Source organism: Patiria miniata, unplaced genomic scaffold, assembly GCF_015706575.1.
Source record: "Patiria miniata isolate m_02_andy unplaced genomic scaffold, ASM1570657v1 HiC_scaffold_27, whole genome shotgun sequence".
In the NCBI taxonomy this organism is placed as follows: domain Eukaryota; kingdom Metazoa; phylum Echinodermata; class Asteroidea; order Valvatida; family Asterinidae; genus Patiria; species Patiria miniata.
In genome coordinates this window covers 6,537,206-6,560,351 of record NW_024037066.1, presented here as the reverse complement: position 1 = coordinate 6,560,351, position 23,146 = coordinate 6,537,206, and the positions used below count along the sequence as shown (strand labels likewise).

The 23,146-nt window shown below is 38.9% G+C and overlaps 1 protein-coding gene across 1 annotated transcript; it reads left to right on the top strand.

Moving 5' to 3' along the window:
* Positions 1–94: 94 nt before the first annotated feature.
* On the top strand, positions 95–18,038 carry LOC119734327 (golgin subfamily A member 2-like). The gene is made up of 24 exons (XM_038207765.1): positions 95–160; positions 1,302–1,556; positions 2,030–2,079; positions 2,424–2,487; positions 3,022–3,093; positions 3,540–3,620; positions 3,783–3,821; positions 4,326–4,482; positions 5,181–5,287; positions 6,037–6,095; positions 6,412–6,472; positions 6,683–6,853; positions 7,195–7,302; positions 7,804–7,891; positions 8,841–8,956; positions 9,855–10,073; positions 11,073–11,186; positions 11,682–11,840; positions 12,202–12,342; positions 12,626–12,761; positions 13,038–13,220; positions 14,212–14,318; positions 14,904–15,156; positions 15,899–18,038. The coding sequence occupies exons 1-24, from the start codon at positions 113–115 to the stop codon at positions 16,180–16,182; spliced, it is 3,072 nt and encodes a 1,023-aa protein (XP_038063693.1). The 5' UTR covers positions 95–112; the 3' UTR covers positions 16,183–18,038.
* Positions 18,039–23,146: the final 5,108 nt, after the last annotated feature.

Below are 23,146 nucleotides of genomic sequence, written 5' to 3'. Positions count from 1 at the left end.
AAACACTGGCCAAAAACAACAAAACAAATTCGTTGAAAACAGTCGTCGGGTAAGTCAACCCACAAAACGGAAAATGTTCAGGAGCTGAAGAGTTTTGAAGAGCGTATCCAAGATGGCCGATGAAAACCGTGAGAAGAAACTTGCTGCTGCTAGGAAAAAGGTTTGTTTTCCTCCTTGGTGATTTTATCCTTGATTATTCCTGTATGGATTGGTTGCCAGATTTATTGTCTTGCCTTTGGGGATGATGAATGGTCGTGGTAATGTTTGACTTTGTTTCAGAAGGGTTTGTAAAGCGAGTAGACGGCGAACCGTCATTGGGCTACGTGTTTCTGAATTTTGTGTACAATCTGTTATCTGTGTGTGTGACATGTTCAAAATCCTCTCATGACTCGTCGACGGTTCCACGTCACATACACGGCCACGGACGGGTACGGTACCGCCAGTGTTCGCGCTTAAAACAACCACCAAAACAGGGAGGTACGGTATCAATAGTGTTGATTTAGGAAAGATTTCCAATTCCATATACGAAGTTCACTAATTTTCCTCTGTATTGACTAACATTGAGAGTAACAAGCCCCCAGATAGCAATTTCATGTCATCAAAGTCAATATGAGCAGTGAGAAAATACAAGCATTTTCTTAGAAAACACTTAAAATTTTTCAGTCCAATCTCATAGGGTTTGTACACAGGGTGTTGAGTGAACTTCGTATATGGAAATCTTTCCTTGATTTATCCAACATATAGGAAAAAAATGTTGCAACCTGGCGGCACTTCCGCGATTGTGTACAAAGTCTATGGAGAGTCAAGAATTTTTTTAAGTAGGCCCTACTTCCTAACAAAATTGGAAATGTTTCTCAGTCCCAGATTCATGTCTTATCATCATTTTTGGGAAAAAAGTTTGCAACCTGACGCCACTTTTTTCTTCATATATCATCTCAATGAAGGTCAGTCAGTGCAAAAATGATGATACACGTTTCTTGAACCCAAATATCAGTATTATTTTAGGGCCTATCATTTTAATGACTAATGTTATCTGATGATATGTCTTCAAGTTTACAATTTCGAAGAAAAAAAGGCCAGTTGATGTCAAGAATTATCTGAAAGAAAAAATACTTTATTGACAATAACAGGTTCTCTAGCCAACATTGCACAAACACAAAAATTAATGTTAGATATGAAATTTATATTTAATAAATTATTATGAATTAATGTTTTAACAAGCATGTGACTTTGTTATTTGAGACAAAAAGATGTCATTATTTTAAACTTGATAATCCCTATTTTGGTTTTTCTTTTTTTAGCTCCAACGATTCCAACAGAAGCGAACACCCGCAAACTCCCCCATCCCTACCAAGAGCCGGAAGCCAGACAACCCAATCTCTGCACCCACGACGCCCCTGACAAACAGCCAGCCAAACAAAGCCTCCCCTCCCCCCTCCACACCACCCAGGGCCAACCAGGGAATCCATCAGAGCCACACCCCAGCCAGCACTAGTCACAGCCCCCGACAGAACTCGTACACAAGCAGTTCAGATCATCTTAACCCATCCAGCAGTGTAAGAATATTAACTGTAGTGCTGGACATCTTCAAATAATTTGGTATTTGATTATTTCAAATTGAATTCGAGCGATTCACAATGCAGTGCGCCACCAAGAGTTTGCCATGGAGAGTCCATTTTTCAAGGTTACGGTCGACAAAACAAACACCACCCATTTGAATGAGTGTCAGTAGACAACTTGAGCTAATTTGTTATATGTGATTGTAAAAAAAAAACCAATAAATATAGATTTGAATTCCTGAGAAATATGCATTGACAGTAAAGTCTTGTGTTTTTTACTGCTGGGGCGATGCACGTGCACAAAATGCACTCCCACTTAAGTTAAACTTTATACTATAACGCACATCACCTGACAAAATATCAGACACTACATTACATTTTTGATTGACACAGATATGACCACAAGTGTGAACTACATGTAAAATTTCTTTCTTTTTTTTCCTGTGTTTTTTCCTTTAATTTTTTTACAGGTGCTGAATAACAGCCACCAACAAGTTGCTTCAAATTCACCAGATACCAGGTACAAAAATGTAACAATCCAGTCCTTTCATTGTGTTTTGTAGGCTTGTATAGGTCTCATTCAAATGACGTCATTTCCTACAGACCATCCACCTGCATCGGCATTTTGACCGTCAACTTGCATAACGCGCATCGGCTGCGTCGTATTTTGAACACATTTCGAGCAACAGGCGCGTGTGTTTGGAACATTTTGAACACTGCGCAATGCGTGCTTGATTGCGTAAAATACGTAGTTGCAGTTCTCCTATAGAGATGGCCGTCATTGGGCAAGCCCTGTTATTGTAGTGGGGTGTTTAAAACTCCCCAAGTTTATGACATGATGCATTTTCATTTTGCTTTGAACAGACCATTGTCTTCCACTGAGAGTCTACGCCAACTGTCAATGCAAGTTAATGGGCTCGTCTCAAAGGTAAGAATGCTAGTCATGCTATAATACAGAAACAGAAATTGACCTCTGTTTGACTCTTGTGAATGGAGCAGAACACTAGCCTGACAAAACCAAAACTTTGTTCGGTTTGGAATTTAACTTGAAAGCACAGTTGACTACTGTGGCAAAGTTTGGCGATTGACCTATCACCGTTTTCAAGTTAGCCACGCCCCTTAGACAACCCTATGGAACTTTGTACGCTAAGTTTTGTTTGTCTCAGATGTTGCGCTTTCCGCGTTCATTTGTATATCATGCAATTGGACAATCACAAGCTGTGTTGACGCGATGGTAACGCGATTCTACTGCGATAGGTCAATTCGCCACCTAGACCAGGTGGTAAAGTCTATTGCACATTGTCAATTTCCTCAATATAGCTCAGAATTAGGTCAATACGCATGGAAACTCTTTCAGTTCAAGATATCTTTTCAAGGATTTTGTAGTACGCTTTGTCGTTTTCTATTTTCCCTTGGAAAAAGTGGTTCAACAGTTTTGTTAATTATTACTGTATATTTTCAGGCTGAGTACTTAAATGGACTTGATGAAGATTCAGTGGACGCTAGGACAAGACTTGGTCTCAGTCAACTGGAGGTGAGAAATTTCTTGTACAAAAATGTTGATACATATTTAGGCATGCAAGTCCTCGGTTCCGCTGATTTCCTCGTTTTTTACTTCTCACGAATGCCATTACAAATTTAAAAATACTGTACAAATTCTTTTGTGGTTTGGAGTTTTCTGGTTTATTCTAAATTTCTAGTCGCATGTCTGCATATTAAAAATGTTCAACCTTTACAAAAACAAAAACAGGAAAAGGCATTTGCATCTGTGAAAAACATAATCGGTCATCCACGTTTGTGGGAGTTTTTATCTTCAGTTTTTCATCCACATTACCGCCATCGAAAGGCAAAGGCCAATGTGTCTATGTGCAAATGACTTTTTAAAGTTTCTTTTTTTTAATTTTTGGTAACAGTTTTGATTTAGTGGCTGCAAATGTCATCCAGTCACAAACTTTTCCACAAATATCTTTTGGTTTTCAGGCCAGGAACCAGGAGTTAGCAGCTGATCGAGATGAACACGCCCTCTCTAATCAACAGCGACAACTGCACATTGATGAACTGGTAAGATATGTATAACTCTCCAAAATTCATCCAAATTGGTACAACTTTCCTCTTTTTTTGGGAGGGGTATATGAGTGCATTTAACCTTAACCCCGTAAGGCTAACTAACTTAGTTATGACTAAAAGTGAGTGTGTTTATTTTTTTCTTGATATTTGTTTCAGAGGAATCACTGTGAGAAATTACAGTATCAGTTGCAGAAGGTAAGATAATTCTGTCGACGCTAGAGATCTTAACAAGAACTGAAGATGCATGAGTTAAAAAAATATCGGATTTCAAGGGACCAGATGTGAATTAGTGAGGCAACCCTGATAGGCTCTGGTCAAGGAGTCCGTACTTCTGTATCAGTAAGCAAGTGGTTGTGGGTTCCAGTCCCAACAGTGCTAGGCAGTGAAGTTTGACTATAGACTGTTTGCACTGCAGTCATCTTGGAGGTTTGGCACATGAATTTTTTAAACTACCATATCTCGGAGACGAAATATGCATTTGCAATCATGTTTAAAGATCAATATTTTAATACCATCGCAATGAATTTTGAAATATGCTCAACAAGTAGGTGAGAATTGCTGTCAAAAGAGGGTTTCCGTCTTTTTGCACCACGCTGCAGAGGACAAAAAATCTGTGTTGATTCCATTTCCAACATCTCGCACAAAAGTTCTGTCACCTGTTACGTTAAATTGTTTTGATTGTCGATTGGTCTGCAACAGGAGCGCAAAGAGTCGGAGCAGCGACTGTTCAAAGAGCAGAGCTCCCTCAGGGAGCAGTTACAGGTTCACATCCAGACCATCGGTATTCTAGTCTCGGAGAAGTCAGACCTCCAGAGCGCTGTGGCACACAGCCAGCAGAGTCTCAAACAAAAAGCAGGTGAGAAAATTAATCCTCCCTCCATGATCCTTCAAATTCCATCTGTAGGGCTGTTCCGATGATTTTTTCCCAGGACGTTAGGGCCAAGAACTTGATGCCACTTTAAAGATAAGGGCCCATCATGTCCGGACAAGTTTCAGGTAGAATCATTCACTCCGTCTGGAAGAAGCTCTGCACTCGTCCCGGACATGTTTTGGGGAAATTTTCATCAGCAAATGCTTGACTCATCAACACTGATAACTTCATTGCGGAAAGATTGCGGGGAAGTTGTTCAGCATCCTGCAACTTATACCCGATACAGTGTCTGCAACTTGGCCGCAACTCATCCTAGATATGAATTGAGACGGGCCCTATAGCTTAAAGAATGTTCCATCAGGCAAAGTGGAGGACACTAAAGGCTTCAAGAAGGTTCCTAGCAAAACCCAAAGATATAAAGTTAAGGCTGAAAAATGCACTGCTGAGAATCAGATGTTGAAAGTTTGATGGCCTGTTTCGGTCCAAGAAGAACCTGTCTCACCGGCAATATTTTGCCTCCTAGAATAATTCTGCTGGAATTTAAAAAAAAATTGACCCCCAAACTTTTACAACTGGGGTATTTAGGTCACTACGGTAGGCAGTTTGCAGCAGGTGTTTCTATTTTTTTTTATACTGAGAAGAAGATTAAGGTTATTTTTCCGTTACGTTTATTCATTCACCAGGTGAAGCAGATAATCTGTCCAGCCGACTCCAGGCCTCCAGACAGAGAGTGGCTGAATTGGAGAGAGACTTGACCAGTGCGACATCCTCCAGCCAACAGTACCAAAAGGTAGGCTTGTCAAGAGTATGACAAGAGTATAAGAGGAAGCCTTGCCTTACTGGACTGTCCGGGACACGTCAGTCGATGGCTTCAGTATTTGGCCACTATATACTGCACAGAACTTTATTATAGCAGGGGCTGAGCTGCCATGCTGTCCAGTGATTGTTAAGATAAAAATAGTGATCCTTTGACGACCAATGGAGTAGCCCTAATATCATCCAATGTCTCTTTCAAATGTCTATGTGAGTCTCAGCTAATCAGCTTTCATTCGTCCAGTGCTCTCTTCGTGGCATACCTGGCAAATAAATCACACTCTGAGAGCAAGGGTTATAGGCATAAAGGATCATTTGTTCTTCATGCATTTTGTTTATATAATTTCCAATAAACACCACTCAAAATCTAGAGAAGAATGTTCAAAACCTAACTTGTTGAAATTTCAGCTTCTGGATTTTACACATTTTTCGAGAAAACAGTGAAAAACCATGCACAACCTTGTGATCACAAAACACGATTTCGTCTATGAAACTCTTTATTTCAAATGATCGGTCGAATGACTCATTGTAGATATTCACCTACATTTCTTGATTTCTTCTAAATGACAGCAAGCCAGGTGGAATGATTTTCACGGCGTGTTTAGTATCATTACGATTTTTAATCGTAACTTTTTAATGGTAATTCGGTAGGTTACTTTTGGGGTAAATGCTAAATATCCTTTCTGCCTTCGATGATATTATATTTCACTTATCTTTGTCTTGCAGACGAGTGCAGGGCTTGATAAGGAGAAGGATACTCTCATGCTAGACGTCTATAAATTAAAGTAAGTTTGCTTTTGTTGTTGCCGCCACCTTTTTATTATTTATCTACAAGCTATTGGTTTGTACGTTTACATTTTGTGTCATCTCATTTCTCAAAATATTAAAAACCAGGAGCATATTTGTAAAACCTCTTGATTTCCTTCACTTTTAGATGAAATTTTGTTTTTCAATTGAATGAAATCTAGATCCTTTTTTTGTTGTTGAGGAAATTAAATAGTTTTTGTTTGTGTAGTGGAGAACAAACCGTGACTTGTGATAAAATTTGGATTAAATTTTATTAGTACAGTTTTATGTTTCTCTCTTTAAAACTTGTCACAGGAAAGCCAACGAAGAGTTAACACAACGAAATTCAGAGACTAGCAGTCAACTCAGAACAAAGGTATATCCTGTGTGTCTGTCTGTCTGTCGGTCTGTTTGTGTCCTAAAACCTGCAGTTGTGCAAAGCTGTTTTCAGTGCCCACTTTGTTAAACCTACCACTTCCACAATATGTCAGATTGTACACATCTAGCACCTAGCAGCTTTTAGATACTCAATATTGTTTTAATAAAAATGTTAAACAGAATTGTTATTCCAAAAACAAATGACCAGGTTGCAGAATCGTCCCAGCTAGAGCAGCTCGCCCAAGACTTGAAGGACCGTCTGAGTGCAGCGGAGCTACGGGCCCACCAGCTGGCCAATCAGGGCAGCCAGCAGGATACCCACGATGCACTGCTGAAAGTCCAACAAGACAAAGCCGAGCTCGAGAGTAAACTTGCCCAGGTTAGTATTGGGCACGTTTTCACTCGTGTTTCTCAAGTTAGACATTAACGACGCAATCTCACGTTCACGTGAGGGTCCATGGTAGCAGTGTAGAATTCACCAGACGATTTTTGAGGAATTTGCAGGTTTTAGAACGGTAGAAACCAGTCACAATGACTTTGCAAGTGCAAGAAATATACCATGTGTGTTCTACACAGTGTCGGATTGTTGAGTATCCGCAAAGGTTCCTCCCTAAAATATCTAGCATATTCTGTTAAAAGCTAGTCAGTTTCCTTATATGATTTTCTTGAGATGTTCTTTGTAGTTAACGGAAAAGTTGCAAATTGTTTTTCTCTCAACAGTACAACCAATCGTTCCAGCAACTGACAGCAGAGAGGGAGCAATTGGCTCAACAGTTCCAGCAGCACACACAACAATATCAGAAACAGGCTCAAGAACTGGTTCAACAAGTAAGATAGTTCTTTCACTTTCCCAGTCCCAAGAATGGAAGGACAGTGCAACATCTCAGAGAGAAAGTCTGAAACTTAGTAATAACATGACAATGTATTTAAACAGTAATACTTTAGACTGCAAAGGGGATCAGGTTGGCGTAGCGGTACTTTCCTCGCCTTCCACCGCTGTGACCCGGGTTCGAATCCCGCCTGGGCCAATATGTGGATTGGGTTTTCAGTCCCTGCCTGATTCCATGGGTTTTCCCTAGAATGTCATTCTGGGGTTTTCCTCCCACCATTAAAACTGTAATTTAAATACGTCGAAAGACTTTCGTGGGCTATCCCGTCCAATAGTCGAATACTCATAAGTAAATAAGAGTGAAAAGATGGAAGGGATAGAAAAGAAAAGAAATGTGGAAAAACGTTTTTGTTGACAGATGGCCATTAATCAAGAGAAATAAATACTACCTTCTTCTTGTGATTCCTCATGTAAGTTTTCTTTTCTTTTTCTTTCTGCAGATACAAGCTCAAGCACAAGAAAAGGAAATCCTTGTAGAAAAGCAGGCTGAATTACAGAAGCAAATCATCGATATGGAAAATGCGAAAGGTAGGTTTTTTATGTGATGCAACTCTTTCGAAATGGAGTATCATGAGAAGAAAGCTTGTATGAGTGTTCTCGAAGATTGAAACAAATCTATTGTAAATCATGGACAATTTATACTAAGGGGCCGTTCAAAATTATCCATATGTTTAGATTATTGTTTAAAAATGGGGGTAGGTGGGTCAAGGATTTGATTAAAAATCAAAATTCACTTTTCAATTAAAAAGAAAAAACAGTTTGGATTGTATTGATTAGCATTTTAAGATCAAAAATTACTGGGTGGTTGGTAAACATTGATAATTTTGAAATATTTTCTAAGAATAGGGGTAGGTGGGTCAAGGATTGATTAAAAATCAAAATTCACTTTTCAATTAAAAAAACCCAACAGTTTGGATTGTATTGATTAGCATTTCAAGATCAAAAATTAGTGTGGGTGGAAAACATTGATAATTTTGAATGGCCCTAATGCATTGATTTTTCCACTGAAAAGAAGGCTTTCATATTGCACTAAACTTTCCATTTATTGGGCCAAAAAAAAAATTTGGTCTCTGGTCAGACCAAAGTTCCGGAATTGACGCGGCCATGCGGCTTTTTTTTTTTTCTTCAAGCTTGGATTGTACAGAAAAGGTGGGTACTATTTTGCTTTTTTGGTGTCCTCATGTACATTGGTGTCCTCCATAATTTGCCTTGGTGCTTTTGATCATTTGCCTTGGTGCAATTTCCCATTCCTTGGTGCTCTTTGGTAAACAAAATTGAGGAGGTGCGGAAATAGAGGGCGCTGTTGGAGCTACCGCGGAACATTTTGGAAAAAAAAAAAAGATTGACGCGCATGATTAAAATCGACATGCGCGCTGACCAGAGACCGACTTTTTTTTTTTTTTTGGCCTTACAAGGGTTTTATGAAAAAGATATTGGATAACACATATTGGGTCTTTTTTAAACAAATCTTTCACAGTTGCAGATTCGGAACAAGGAGACCTCATCAACCGGCAAGAAGTTGATGATCTACAGCAGAGAATCACGCAGCTTGAGGCAGATAAACAGTCAGTACATGGGCAATACCAACAACAGGTGAGACGCGCTACATCTATTCACACGGCAGCTATCGATTACCTATTAAAGAGGTTGTGGAATGCTCGAAGACATTTCCGTCATGTTTTGGGTATATGTAGCCTAAGGTGTGATGAAATAAAAACGACTATTGTTTCTGTCATAAAATGAGTACAAAAGGTACTTTTGAGAGCTGTTTTTCAAGTCCTGTCATGCCTGTTTCGACAGTAAATCGTGACGTAATAAACAGGACTCCCGATGCAGAGTAGCATAAACGAGTCCCGTTTATTACGTCACGATTTACTGTGTTTTGTTTGCTCCCCGCAACGACGACCTTTACACAAATTGCACGTTCGGGTCGAAACAGGACCTGAAAAATAGCTCTCAAAAGTACCCTTTTGTACTCATTTCATGACAGAAACAATAGTCGTTTTTATTTCATCACACCTTAGGCTACATATACCCGAAAAATGACGGAAATGTCTTCGAGCATTCCACAACCTCTTTAAATACACAGTATAATCAGTGAAAGCATTGGCTGTGCCTCCAATTCTGATTCTTGTCATATTTATTTATATATTCCTATTGATTGTTGGAATTGGAAATACATGTGATGCGATCAAGCTAAATGAGTCGTTTGTCGACCCTGGTCATTTTTTTTTTACAGATTTGAAGAGAGTACAATCTCAGCATTACTGATAACCGCATGCTGATACCATCTTTAGTTCAAAAATTATGGAAGTCGGAACACCAAGAGATGTGATGAAGTGATGTGATGAAGTGGCCCTATTTTGGCCTGAATCTCCAAATGAAAGTTTCCGACAAACGACTCATTTAGCTTGATCGCATCACAAAAGTTCTAAAAAAAAATAAACCTGTCCTCTTTGTTTTGCCTTTCCCCTATCCAAATCCACATCAGGTCAGCGACAACGCCCAGCTCAGTCGCCTATATCAGGAGCGAGAAGATCGCATCGAGGAGCTGGAACGCCAACTGGCCCGCCTCAACGAGGAGTCTACAGACCGAGCATCTCTCCTAGAGAGCATCCAGGGAGACAAGGTGACCATCAGCCGAGCCATGGCCCAGAACAAGCAACTCAAGCTGCAACTGGAGGAGCTGCAGTCAGCATTTGTCAAGATGGTGAGATGATGGTTTCATTTCAAGAATTGTGATTGAGTCAATTCACAAGTCAGGTTCTGTGTGATAGAGGATGAACAGTGACAAAGGAATGTCTTTGTCACGGCTTGTTGGAATAGCTGGAGCCTTGTCCTGAGAGTGGATGACTTGTGATGACTTGTGATGACTTGTGATTGACTTGTGATGACTTGTGATGACTTGTGATGACTTGTGATTGACTTGTGATGACTTGTGATTGACTTGTGTTGGCTTGTGACTGACTTGTGACGACTTGTGATTGACTTGTGATTGACTTGTGATGGCTTGTGATGGCTTGTGATTGACTTGTGTTGGCTTGTGATTGACTTGTGATGACTTTTGATTAACTTATGATGACTTGTGATTGACTTGTGATGACTTGTGATTGACTTGTGATGACTTGTGATGACTTGTGTTGGCTTGTGATTGACTTGTGATGACTTGTGATTGACTTGTGATGTGTTGTGATTGACTTGTGTTGGCTTGTGATTGACTTGTGATGACTTGTGATTGACTTGTGATGACTTATGATTGACTTGTGATGACTTGTGATTCACTTGTGTTAGCTTGTGATTGACTTGTGATGACTTGTGATTGACTTGTGATTGACTTGTGATTGACTTGTGATTGACTTGTGATTGACTTGTGATTGACTTGTGATTGACTTGTGATGAATTACATTTGACTTACGATTGACTTATGACTCGTGTTGGCTTGTGACTTTAAACTCATCTCTGGATTTGTCTGTCCCGGTTCATGTCGGACTTATTCAGCAAGTGACAATTGGATGTCCATCTTGCCTTGAATTGAAACAGAGAGTCTTAGATTGCTGGACATGTATGCTGTTATATTCAGTTGCAAAGGATGTGCAAAACATTCAGTTCAGCTTGTCTGTATTATCTGACAGGTAAGTATTTTCACTTGAGAATTATGCAATATTAAATGGATTTTACATGTTGGGTACATTTTGGTTTTACCCCCTAGACTAATGATAACATGGAGATGTTATCCAGCCTGCAGTCTGAGCAGCATGTTAGTCAGGAGTTGGCGAGTCGACTGGGGCAACAAGAAGAAGAACTGAAAGAGTTTAAACAACAGGTAAGACACAACAAATCATTATAAATTCAAGAATTTTGATTATCATGGCTGTTCAGAGTTGAATGGGTTTTTTTCGCTCTTAACATCTCATTACATCATAAATTCTTTTTACATCAAGGCCTTTCCTAGCTTAGTTCATTGACTTATTGATAGAATGTCCTTTTAGCAATTTTAGAGCGTTTTTGCAAACAGTCTAAAGTCAAGAATTTTTTTTTTTGGGGGGGGGGGTGTTTGGATACTATTACTTGTTAATTCATAATCAACAGGTTCTGATGAACAGAATCTATAAAGAAATTATATAAATTTAACTGATATATCATCCATTTTTGGTTTGTGTCCTCTAAGGGTGGGCAAGTACATTTCCTCTTTATAGATAAGTCGGATCATATTGAGCTATTTATGTGAAGAAGAACCTCAATCACAAATTGCCACTTTTGGTATTGAGTCTCCAACCGTTCATCTAGCAGAAAGTCTCTTCTCTGTTTACTGCCATAGTTGCAGTCCAAGGAGAGCGAATGCGACGTCTTGAAGACGCAAAATTACGGTCTAAACAAGCAGCTGCTGCAGCAGGCCACCATGACTGATAGAGTCCAGCACTATGAGGCACAGAGCCACATCAACGAGACACTACAGAAAGATCTGTCCAATGCTCAGGTAAAAAAAAGACAGGATAGGTTTGTCTTTTAACCTCCTAGTGGGAAGTCAATAATCAGAGAAATATGTAAAACCATTGAAAACCCTGCAGGTCAGTTTCAGGTGCTATGAAGTGTAAACTGTGTCGCACAGAGACTCACTGCACACAAAAAATTCAGCACTTTGGAGAACAGCAAAGGGTGACCAAGTCTGCCTGCTTGCCCTGAGCTGAACTGCACAGAAGAATTGTGCAGGGATTTGAAGTGTTATCCATACTCCACAGAAAAATATTACCTCAAAGGAATTTGAAGTGTGGGTGCAAACTCTGTATTTTTTTTTTTGGCAAATTTTAATTCGTGAAATCTTGCAATTTTTCCCAAAGTTGAGGCTGCGAGATCTGACGGAAGAGAACAGCGAGCTCAGAGTGCGGATCGCCAACCTGGAGGCTTACCGGGCGGAGTCGCAGACGTCCTCACCCAACGTCAGTTTGGAGGATGGCCGAGTGGTCTCACGGGAAGACATGGTAAGGTCTAATCCCTGGCCATTGATTCTGAAATGAGCTTGATTGGCGAACCTGCCAAACATCCCTCGAAGAGAGTTTGCAGGCACGAACACGGTTACTGGAGAAAGCAGAAATTCATTGAAGAATACAATAGATTTGCTCCTCAACGAAGTATTTGATATTACACTAGCAGTGCTAAGAATGGGAGAAGCAAATGGCTCAGTAACAAAAGGGCTGAGGGAAAAAATGGATGTGCAGCCTTTTTACAACCTAAATAAAGTAAAGTGAATTGTTCTTTTCGTAGGTGGATTCATTGTCGGCTGCCATCAGGCAGCTGGAGATGGAACGAAATCAACTCACAGAATCATTCCACGAACAACAGGCTCAACACCATGCACTCCTGGAGCAGATGGAACAGATACGAAGACAGCAGGGACAAGGTGAGAACTATCAACCAACTATCAACCAAATATCCACAGAGTAATAAACTATCCACTATTCAATTATAGCATGAGCAGTAGGCTCTATAGCATATCCATAATTGGATCAGCTAACCGCCACTGATCGAGAAACACACCAGATCCAAATTTGTCACACCAAACTGTCCGCAAGGTAACAACAAGCTATCCACAAACTATCCACAAACTATCCACAAACCATCCATTGAAATGTATAATTAACTTCCCACAATCATCCTTGTCACATTTGCCTCTTAGAACCTGCGGTGCTTTCAGACGTCCAGTTTGTCTCCAAGGAATCCTTTGAGACGATGAACGCGGCCATGGATATGCTGCAGGATCGGTTTGCTTCTGTCATGAGAGAGAAGGCAGAGCTTAGCGAGAGGTGTCAGGAGCTGGAACACATCAACCTGCAGTTGTCTGGCGAGACTGAGACAATAGGTGAGTGTGGGGGAGGAGCACAAGAGGATAAGGGAGGGTTTTAGGAGGACAGGGGGTGGGGCTTAGCAAGAGGTGTCAGGAGCTGAAACACATCAACCTGCAGTTGTCGGGCGAGACTGAGACAATAGGTGAGTATGGGGGAGGGGCACAAGAGGACAAGGGAGGGTTGTAGGAGGACAGGGGGTGGGGCTTAGCAAGAGGTGTCAGGAGCTGAAACACATCAACCTGCAGTTGTCTGGCGAGTTTGAGACAATAGGTGAGTGTGGGGAGTGGTATAGGAGGAAAGGGGAGGGGCATAGAAGGATAGGGGCGGAGCTTAGCGAGAGATGTCAGGAGCTGGAACACATCAATCTGCAGTTGTCTGGCGAGACTGAGACAATAAGTGAGTATGGGGGGGGGCTTTGGAGGATAAGGGAGGGGCTTGGGGGGATAGGGGTGGAGCTTAGCGAGAGGTGTCAGGAGCTGGAACACATCAATCTGCAGTTGTCTGGTGAGGTGAGACAATAGGTAAGTATGGGGGAGGGGCTTAGGAGGATAGGGGTGGAGTTTAGCGAGAGGTACCAGGAGCTGGAACACATCAATATTCAGTTGTCTAGGGAGACTGAGACAATAGGTGAGTATGGGGGAGTGGCATAGGAGGATAGGGCGGAGCTTAACGAGAAAATTCAGGCACTTGGGCAAATCAACCTGCCGCTCTCTGATGATATGGAGCAGGGATATACTACGCCATCACAAGTCCCTGCAAGTCCACCACAAGTTCAACTTGTGAGGTATTTAAATGAGCTTTGACAAAGGCATTCCTTTGTTACTGTTCATCCACTGTTACTTGTGACTGGACTTGTGGTTTACTTGTAACTGGAGTTGTGATGGACTCCAGGAATGATCCCTTTTAGGGAAAGGCGTTGGAGGAAAAGAGAGTTGGAATCAGTACAGGTTACATCTGTAGAACTGAAACAAGTCCTCATACTTATTGGACCATTTTCTTGCCCAGGTGAATACATCAGTCTGTATCACAGCCAGCGAGACATGATGAAGAGGAGGCAAGAGGAGAGAGAACGCTTTGTGGCATCGCTAGCCAAGGACAAGGAAGAAATGCAGGTAAAACATCTCTGTCACTCCGCTAGTGATGATCACAATGTGCATATCCACAATCCACTCCTCCAAACTGAATCACCAGGCTTTATCAACTGAACACAGTTGTATTTGACTTTCAACTGGGCATTACTATCCCAAACTCCCTACAATTTTTGTATCCACTATTTCCAACAAACTCTGCTAAATCTACAGTCCACATGCACAATCGTCTTTTGCAAAAACTGTTGACATTCAGGACACACTTCGTAGTCTTACTTTGTGATGTTAAATATACCAGAAGTTCATTTTCCAATTTTCGGTTTTAACGTGCTTATCACATTGCCAAAACAAAGTTGTCCCGGCACGCAAAATTCGGCCATTTTACTTTCACCTTTCACCATTGCAAACGTTTTCAAATTTTATTTTTGGCCAAATGGGCAAGTTTCAAATTATCATCTCAGTACCAGGCCAATGTTAGACATAGCGAAACTTTTCTGGTCCAATCCCCTCCAGAACAGGGAGCACTAAGGTCCTTTATTTCAAAGTTCATTTGAAATGTTTCCATAATTACGAACATTTTCCTCATTTTTGTGGATTTCATTTTGCCAGCAAAAATTGAACCAGCTCCAGAACCTGATGATGCAGTTGATCCAAGAGAAGAAGCGCCCCGCCCACCCCCACACCCCTAACCAATTCCCAGCTTTCTTGGGTTCCCCGTCCCTCACCCCCGGGGGCGCTAATTCCATCAACAACTCCCCCGTTTCACCGTTCGGCGGTCCGATGTCCAACCCCAACCATCACCACAATCACACTAAGAAGCACCAGACGTTGAGTGGAAGCATGGACAGTACCACTTTAGACGGTGGGTGTTTCCATGTATTTTGTTAGTATTTTCATGTAGTAACTTAAAGCAGGATCATGCTTAACTTAAAGCATGTTTCTTGTCACAGATTTGCTAAGACTTTTATGGGCAGGGCCAGTTTTTGTTACGAGTCTTTCTTTCAACCAGTTCATGTCGGAGGACGTGATAACGCGCACTGGCTGTTTTTAAATACAGGCACGGCTGACGGGTTAAGATGTCAAGATTGCCTAGACTCATCTCCAGGTGACCTCTTAACATGCTAATCCCTCGTGTCTTTTGTGCACACACACAAAGTCTGTGAAGTCTGTGGAGGCGGACCGTGTGTTGATCTTGAATTGGCCGTTGTGCACGGCTTATTGTTCTACAATTTACGCTCCAGTGCGCACCCCAGAGTATTGAAACATATGAGGTTTCGGCAAGAAATATCGTACAAATTCTGTTGAAATGACTCGTGCGAATCAGTTGTGATCGCCAAATACTTGAACTTTGTACAGCTCACTAGCCACTTTTTTTGGGAAGTTGGTGTCATTTTTGTTTATCACAGAATGTACTGATTATAGTTCTGGGGGAAAGAAAATGCAACATCAAGGTTGAATTCCCTCTAGGTTCTTTGCATTTAAACTAAACTAAACCTTGTTTAAGTTTAGCCACTGCTCTTAGGGTATTTCTCTTTAAGCGAGTATTGAAGTGTTTTGGAGGTTGTAGTAGAATACTGACTTCATTTTTCTCTTGCCTTGAGCAGATGACAGCGATGCCGATGACTGGCCGTCCATCAGCAGCACTGACAGCGCAGAGGAAGCCACCATGGCGGACCACTACCACACCGCCCAGAACCTGAGCCTAGACAACTCCCCGCGACGCAACCCTGCCCACAACCGCAGCCCGCAACCCACGGATCACACGGCCCAGCAGATCATGGAGCTACTGGAGCAGATCGGAGGGTCACACATCATCGATCGAGGGACCATCTTAGATCGAGACTTTGCCCCCTGCAAATGCTGCAGCGGGACTCTTGTGGATGTATGATTCAAGAGCTGGGATTGTGAACGTCAAAGTTGCCGTTTCGCTTCATCCTCCGAAATCCTTTAATAAAACTCTGCCAAGATAGTGGAGAGGATTTGCAGGATTGAGGAAGGTAGAGCTTGGCTGCTATTACTTCACATGAGGCTTGATGATGCCCTAGGAAATTACAAAGGACATGTCATTGGAGGATTTTGGAGGATTCAGAAATGATCCTGCCCATAAAGCTGTAGGTTGCAAGTTTTGTGATCGGGATTTTCTGCATGAGGATCTTGCAGCGATTGCTTATTGGATGTGAGATCGGGAATCACGTCTTTTACAAACAACTCTTGGAGCTTGGATTCCTTAGAGTAAATGCTGCATTGCTTCTCTCTGGATGCTTGATACTCTGGATAAAGACTTCCGCTTGAAAGCTTTTTTGTAACAGCATTTGCGTTAGTTTGATGCACTTCTTGTGTGGAACTTTGAATTTCTTTGTTGGGTTATAGCCGATAGTGTACCCCCAGGGTGATAGATGTACTGTTATTTTTAAGCATGACCATAAACATTGGTTTCTGTGGATACAGATCATAAAAACTGTAGCTCAAGCTTGCGAGAAATCTACACCGAATGAGCATCTGTGAAATCATATTGGAAAAGAATTGAAAAGAACAGCATTCACTTTCTGTGCAGACTAAACTAAGTTCAGTTCTAAAATGGCTGTATCTCCAGAAAGATGATCAAATTTGTCCAGGACTTCATACTCCGAGCTGCAAAGACTCTTGTACTACAAGTGCCTTATTTACTTGCGAAAGGCGAGATCATCAGTAACTGTGTGACCATTGTGTGTTTCATAAACAAACAAAAACAACCTGTGTGATGACAATCGTCGTGATAACTTCAGGTATCAACCTGGTATTTTCACTCTTGATCAAAATTGCCGAGGAGAAAATCCTGCAGTATTACCTTATGAGGAACTGTATGAAGATGCGACTTTTTCGGCGACTTGTGCCAAAGTTTTCGGAAAAACATTGTGACTTCAGGTTTAAACTACTTAGCTTGGGCGCATCTGAATATTTGTGTTTTTCCAGCCTTGTGTTTTACAGAGGAGAAACTGGCTTTTTGGAGGAAATTTACACCACTGTAAAAATATATTTCCAGTGTAAAAATACCGAACGTTTTGTTGGAGTGCACATAAATGCAGTGTTGGCGGCAAACGCGGAAAAACTTGTTGGCATTGAGATGTGGTGTTAATCTTACGCTTGAGCATGGATAGTATGATAATGTGAACAATGTATGGACTTGGCAAAGAATCAGATCTTGGGATCTTTAGTTCCAGTTTTCTTTGTATGTTTGTTGATTTGTTTCCACATTTTCGGACCAATTGGAACCTCTAAGAGAAAAGGAGAAAAGTAGAAGAGGAATAAAAGTAGAAGAATAGTTTGATTTGGTATAATTATTTTATTTGTCTAAGGGACACAAATATTTCAAGCAGAAAGAAACATTTATGTTTATTTTGATATCAGCTAAACATTCCAGAAGTTGTATCGCAAAAAATGTATTTTTTGTTTTGTTTTGTTTGTTTGTTTGTTTGTTTGTTTTGGTTTTTTGTTATGCTTCTTTTTTTGGGGGGGGGGGGGAGGGGTTATGGAACTTGATATTTAAAATGGTTAGACACAGTATAATATTTAAAAACACATTTTTTTCCTGATGGAAAATGTTAAGTATTCAGCGGAAGTTTTGAAGTACAAATGTATTTTCAAGTTCTGGGAAGCTCCCTTACTCCAAGTATTGTTCACATTCTAGGAAAAGAGTGAATGTTTTTACATCGAAACAAAATGTCGTAAAAGCTAGTGCTACATTGGAACATAAGGGTAGGTGAAATTATCCTGTCAAAAACAGTTTGAATTGGGATCATGTTAATCCAACTATACAAACGTCCAAGATTACCACAAGTCGATTTTCGTCCTTAATTTACTTCAATTTGAGTAAGGTATCAAAATGAACAATTGAATATGCTTGTAAGGACTCAATTTGTTGAAATTTTGGTTATATCCCAGTCTAGAAGTTAAAAAGGTGTTGCTAAGGTTTGATGAATTTTTGTTTAGCTGATTTTGATTTTTTTTGTTTTTGTTTTTTTTGTTTTTGTTTTTTTTGTTTAAACTTGAAAAGTTCTGTACAAAGCTGAATAAAAAAAGCACAATATATTTGATATTAACTTTGAAATAATTATATCCTTTCTGCTTTAAGTAAGAAATATTAAATGGAGCTATTATTTATAATTTGACCTTGGTTAGCTAGTTAAACAGGGATGTGTTTTCTGGAGGTAGACCATTAGATTGTGGGGGAAGAAAAATCATTCAGAAATGGTTTATCATCATGTGCGTCGAAATCTCTGGACTTCAAATCTTTGTTGTTATTTTATTAATATTAATTTGTTTTGCTTGCTTTTTTGAAATTTGAAAAAAGGAGCTAGTTGAGGAGCCATTTACTCTGTATAAAACTGTACATCGCAAACTTTTGCCAACAGACCTTTAAGATAACTTGTGGTTTATGTCTAGATTATAAAGGCTAATGTGATATAAAAGAGAGTGTATTGTATCGAATCATTTGTCAGAAAATTATAAAGGCCTTTTTGCTTTTTAAACTGTTAGGGGTTAACCTTAAATCTGGAGCAAAATTGGGCAAAAGCTGATTTTTCTTTGGCAAAAGTTTTGCTTCAAATGCAAGGTTAACCCCTTACAGTTTTAAATTTTCAGAAAAACCAACTTTTGCCCAATTGTGCTTCAAACGCAAGGTTACCCCCTTACACTGTTTACTTTTTTAGGAAAGTGAACTTTTGCCCAATTTTGTACATTTCTAGAAAAATCAACTTTTGCCCAATTTTGCTTCAAATGCAAGGTTAACCCCTTACAATTATGATTTTCACAAAAACCAACTTTTGCCCAATTTGTAAGAAAAATCTACTTTTGCTCAACTTTGCTTCAAATGCAAGGTTAACCCCTTACAGGTTTAAATTTTTGGAAAAAAACACTTTTTGCCCAATTTTGCTTCAATGCAAGGTTAACCCCTTACAATTTTTATTTTTCAGAAAAACCAACTTTTGCCCAATTTTGATTCAATTCCAAGGTTAACCCCTTACAATTTTTAATTTTAGAAAATTCAAATTTTGCCCAATTTTGATTCAAATGCAAGGTTAACCCCTTCCAATATTTAATTTTCAGAAAAAAAATTTTGCCCAATTTTCATTCAATTGCAAGGTCAACCCCTTACAAGTTTTAATTTGTAAGAAAAATCTACCTTTGCCCAATTTTGCTTCAAATGCAAGGTTAATCCCTTACAATTTCTAATTTTCAGAAAAACCAACTTTTGCCCAATTTTGCTTCAAATGCAAGGTTAACCCCTTACAATCTAAAATTTGTAAGAAAAACCACTTTTTGCCCAATTTTGCTTCAAATGCAAGGTTAACCCCTTACAATTTTAAATTTGTAAGAAAAACCAATTTTTGCCCAATTTTGCTTCAAATGCAAGGTTAACCCCTTACAATCTAAAATTTGTAAGAAAAACCAATTTTTGCCCAATTTTGCTTCAAATGCAAGGTTAACCCCTTACAATTTTAAATTCGTAAGAAAAACCAATTTTTGCCCAATTTTGCTTCAAATGCAAGGTTAACCCCTTACAATTTTAAATTTGTAAGGAAAACCAATTTTCGCCCAATTTTGCTTCAAATGCAAGGTTAACCCCTTACAATTTTAAATTTGTAAGAAAAACCACTTTTTGCCCAATTTTGCTTCCAATGCAAGGTTAACCCCTTACAATCTAAAATTTGTAAGAAAAACCACTTTTTGCCCAATTTTGCTTCAAATGCAAGGTTAACCCCTTACAATTTTAAATTTGTAAGAAAAACCACTTTTTGCCCAATTTTGCTTCAAATGCAAGGTTAACCCCTTATAATCTAAAATTTGTAAGAAAAACCACTTTTTGCCCAATTTTGCTTCAAATGCAAGGTTAACCCCTTACAATTTTAAATTTGTAAGGAAAACCAATTTTTGCCCAATTTTGCTTCAAATGCAAGGTTAACCCCTTACAATTTTAAATTTGTAAGAAAAACCAACTTTCTTACAAATTAAAATTTTGCTTCAAATGTAAGGTTAACCCCTTACAACTTTTAATTTTCAGAAAAACCAACTTTTGCCCAATTTTCAATCAAATGCAAGGTTAACCCCTTACAATTTTTTAATTTTCAGAAAAACCAACCTTTGCCTAATTTTCATTCATTTGCAAGGTTAACCCCTTACAAGTTTTAATTTTGTAAGAAAATCAACTTTTGCCCAATTTTGATTCAATTGCAGTTTACAGTTTTTAAATTTTCAGAAAAAACTTCTGCCCAATTTTGATTCAATTGCAAGGTTAACCCCTTACAATTTTTAATTTGTAAGAAAAATCAACTTTTGCCTAATTTTGCTTTAAATGCAAGGTTAACCCCTTCATACAGTTTCTACATTTCAAAAATCTACTTTTGCCCAATTTTGCTTCAAATGCAAGGTTAACACCTTACAATCTAAAATTTGTAAGAAAAACCACTTTTTGCCCAATTTTGCTTCAAATGCAAGGTTAACCCCTTACAATCTAAAATTTGTAAGAAAAACCACTTTTTGCCCAATTTTGCTTCAAATGCAAGGTTTACCCCTTACAATTTTAAATTTGTAAGAAAAACCAACTTTTTGCCCAATTTTGCTTCAAATGCAAGGTTAACCCCTTACAATTTCTAATTTTCAGAAAAACCAACTTTTGCCCAATTTTTATTCAATTGCAAGGTTAACCCCTTACAATTGTAAATTTGTAAGAAAAACCACTTTTTGCCCAATTTTGCTTCAAATGCAAGGTTAACCCCTTACAATTTCTAATTTTCAGAAAAACCAACTTTTGCCAAATTTTGCTTCAATTGCAAGGTTAACCCCTTACAAGTTTTAATTTGTAAGAAAAATCAACTTTTGCCCAATTTTGCTTCAAATGCAAGGTTAACCCCTTACAATTATTAATTTGTAAGAAAAATCAACTTTTGCCCATTCAATTGCAAGGTTAACCCCTTACAATTTCTAATTTTCAGAAAAACCAACTTTTGCCCAATTTTGCTTCAAATGCAAGGTTAACCCCTTACAATTTTAAATTTGTAAGAAAAAACACTTTTTGCCCAATTTTGCTTCAAATGCAAGGTTAACCCCTTTCAAGTTTTAATTTGTAAGAAAAATCAACTTTTGCCCAATTTTGCTTCAAATGCAAGGTTAACCCCCTACAATTTCTAATTTTCAGAAAAACCAACTTTTGCCTAATTTTCATTCAAATGCAAGGTTAACCCCTTACAAGTTTTAATTTTTAGAAAAACCAACTTTTGCCCAACTTTCATTCAAATGCAAGGTTATCCCCTTACAATTTAAAATTTTCAGAAAAACCAACTTTTGCCCAATAAGGTTAACCCCTTACAAGTTTTAATTTGTAAGAAAAATCAACTTTTGCCCAATTTTGCTTCAAATGCAAGGTTAACCCCTTTCAAGTTTTAATTTGTAAGAAAAATCAACTTTTGCCCAATTTTGCTTCAAATGCAAGGTTAACCCCTTACAATTTTTAATTTTTAGAAAAACCAACTTTTGCCCAATTTTGCTTCAAATGCAAGGTTAACCCCCTTACAATTTGTAATTTGTAAGAAAAATCAAATTTTGCCCAATTTTGCTTCAAATGTAAGGTTAACCCCTTACAACTTTTAATTTTCAGAAAAACCAACTTTTGCCCAATTTTCAATCAAATGCAAGGTTAACCCCTTACAATTTTTTAATTTTCAGAAAAAACAACCTTTGCCTAATTTTCATTCATTTGCAAGGTAACCCCTTACAAGTTTTAATTTTGTAAGAAAATCAACTTTTGCCCAATTTTGATTCAATTGCAGTTTACAGTTTTTAAATTTTCAGAAAAAACTTCTGCCCAATTTTGATTCAATTGCAAGGTTAACCCCTTACAATTTTTAATTTGTAAGAAAAATCAACTTTTGCCTAATTTTGCTTTAAATGCAAGGTTAACCCCTTCATACAGTTTCTACATTTCAAAAATCTACTTTTGCCCAATTTTGCTTCAAATGCAAGGTTAACCCCTTACAAGTTCTTACTTTTTAAGAAAAATCAACTTTTGCTCAGGTATAACTATTTAGAGAAAAACTGAAAATATACAGCATTGTAAAAAATGTGAATGTTTACTTTATATTTACAATGTTTATTACTATTTAAAAGTGCTCCAGAAAAAAATCCAAATTAAAGCAAAGTAGGAGATTTACAAATGGTATACAGTGGTAGACTTTACCATAAAAAGTTTTTGTCAAAGTTTTTGACAGAGTTTTTGACAGAGTTTCAGCAAAAAGTGGGCAGTGGAAGAATCTGCCCCATCCCTTCAAATCTCGGCTGTTGGATGACAGATAGTGACATTTGCAAATAAAGGCGTTCAGCAAAGTTCCAATCCAGTTGGAAAAGGATTTTGTTGTAATCATCATTTTGAAATTACACAACTGTCTGTGAATGGGCACTTTTCATTGTTCGTGGCTTAAGGAAAGAGTTAACATTTTTCCAACGATGAATTTGTAAAAGCATCAAAAGACTGAGTGCAACAACAAAAGGCACTGTAGTGGATCAGCAATTTTCTATCATCTATGTTCTTTAAAGGGGCACTAGGTCCTGAAATCCCCGAAAATGTTATGTTTTGGATTGTTAACTTAGCCTATTTCAAACATCTGGTTGAAAGGAAACCAACCTTATGTCTTACCGTTCCCGAAGAAAAGACGGGAAAAAAACCCGCTTGTTTACATTGGACATGACGGACTACGAATACGTTTTTCGTGTTGTTCTCAGTGTACGATACACGTTGTGTGTCTCGGGAACAGCGCGCGGTGACCAATCACCAATGCAAAAAATTGTGGTTTCTTCAACGTCCGCAGAAGGCGAACACT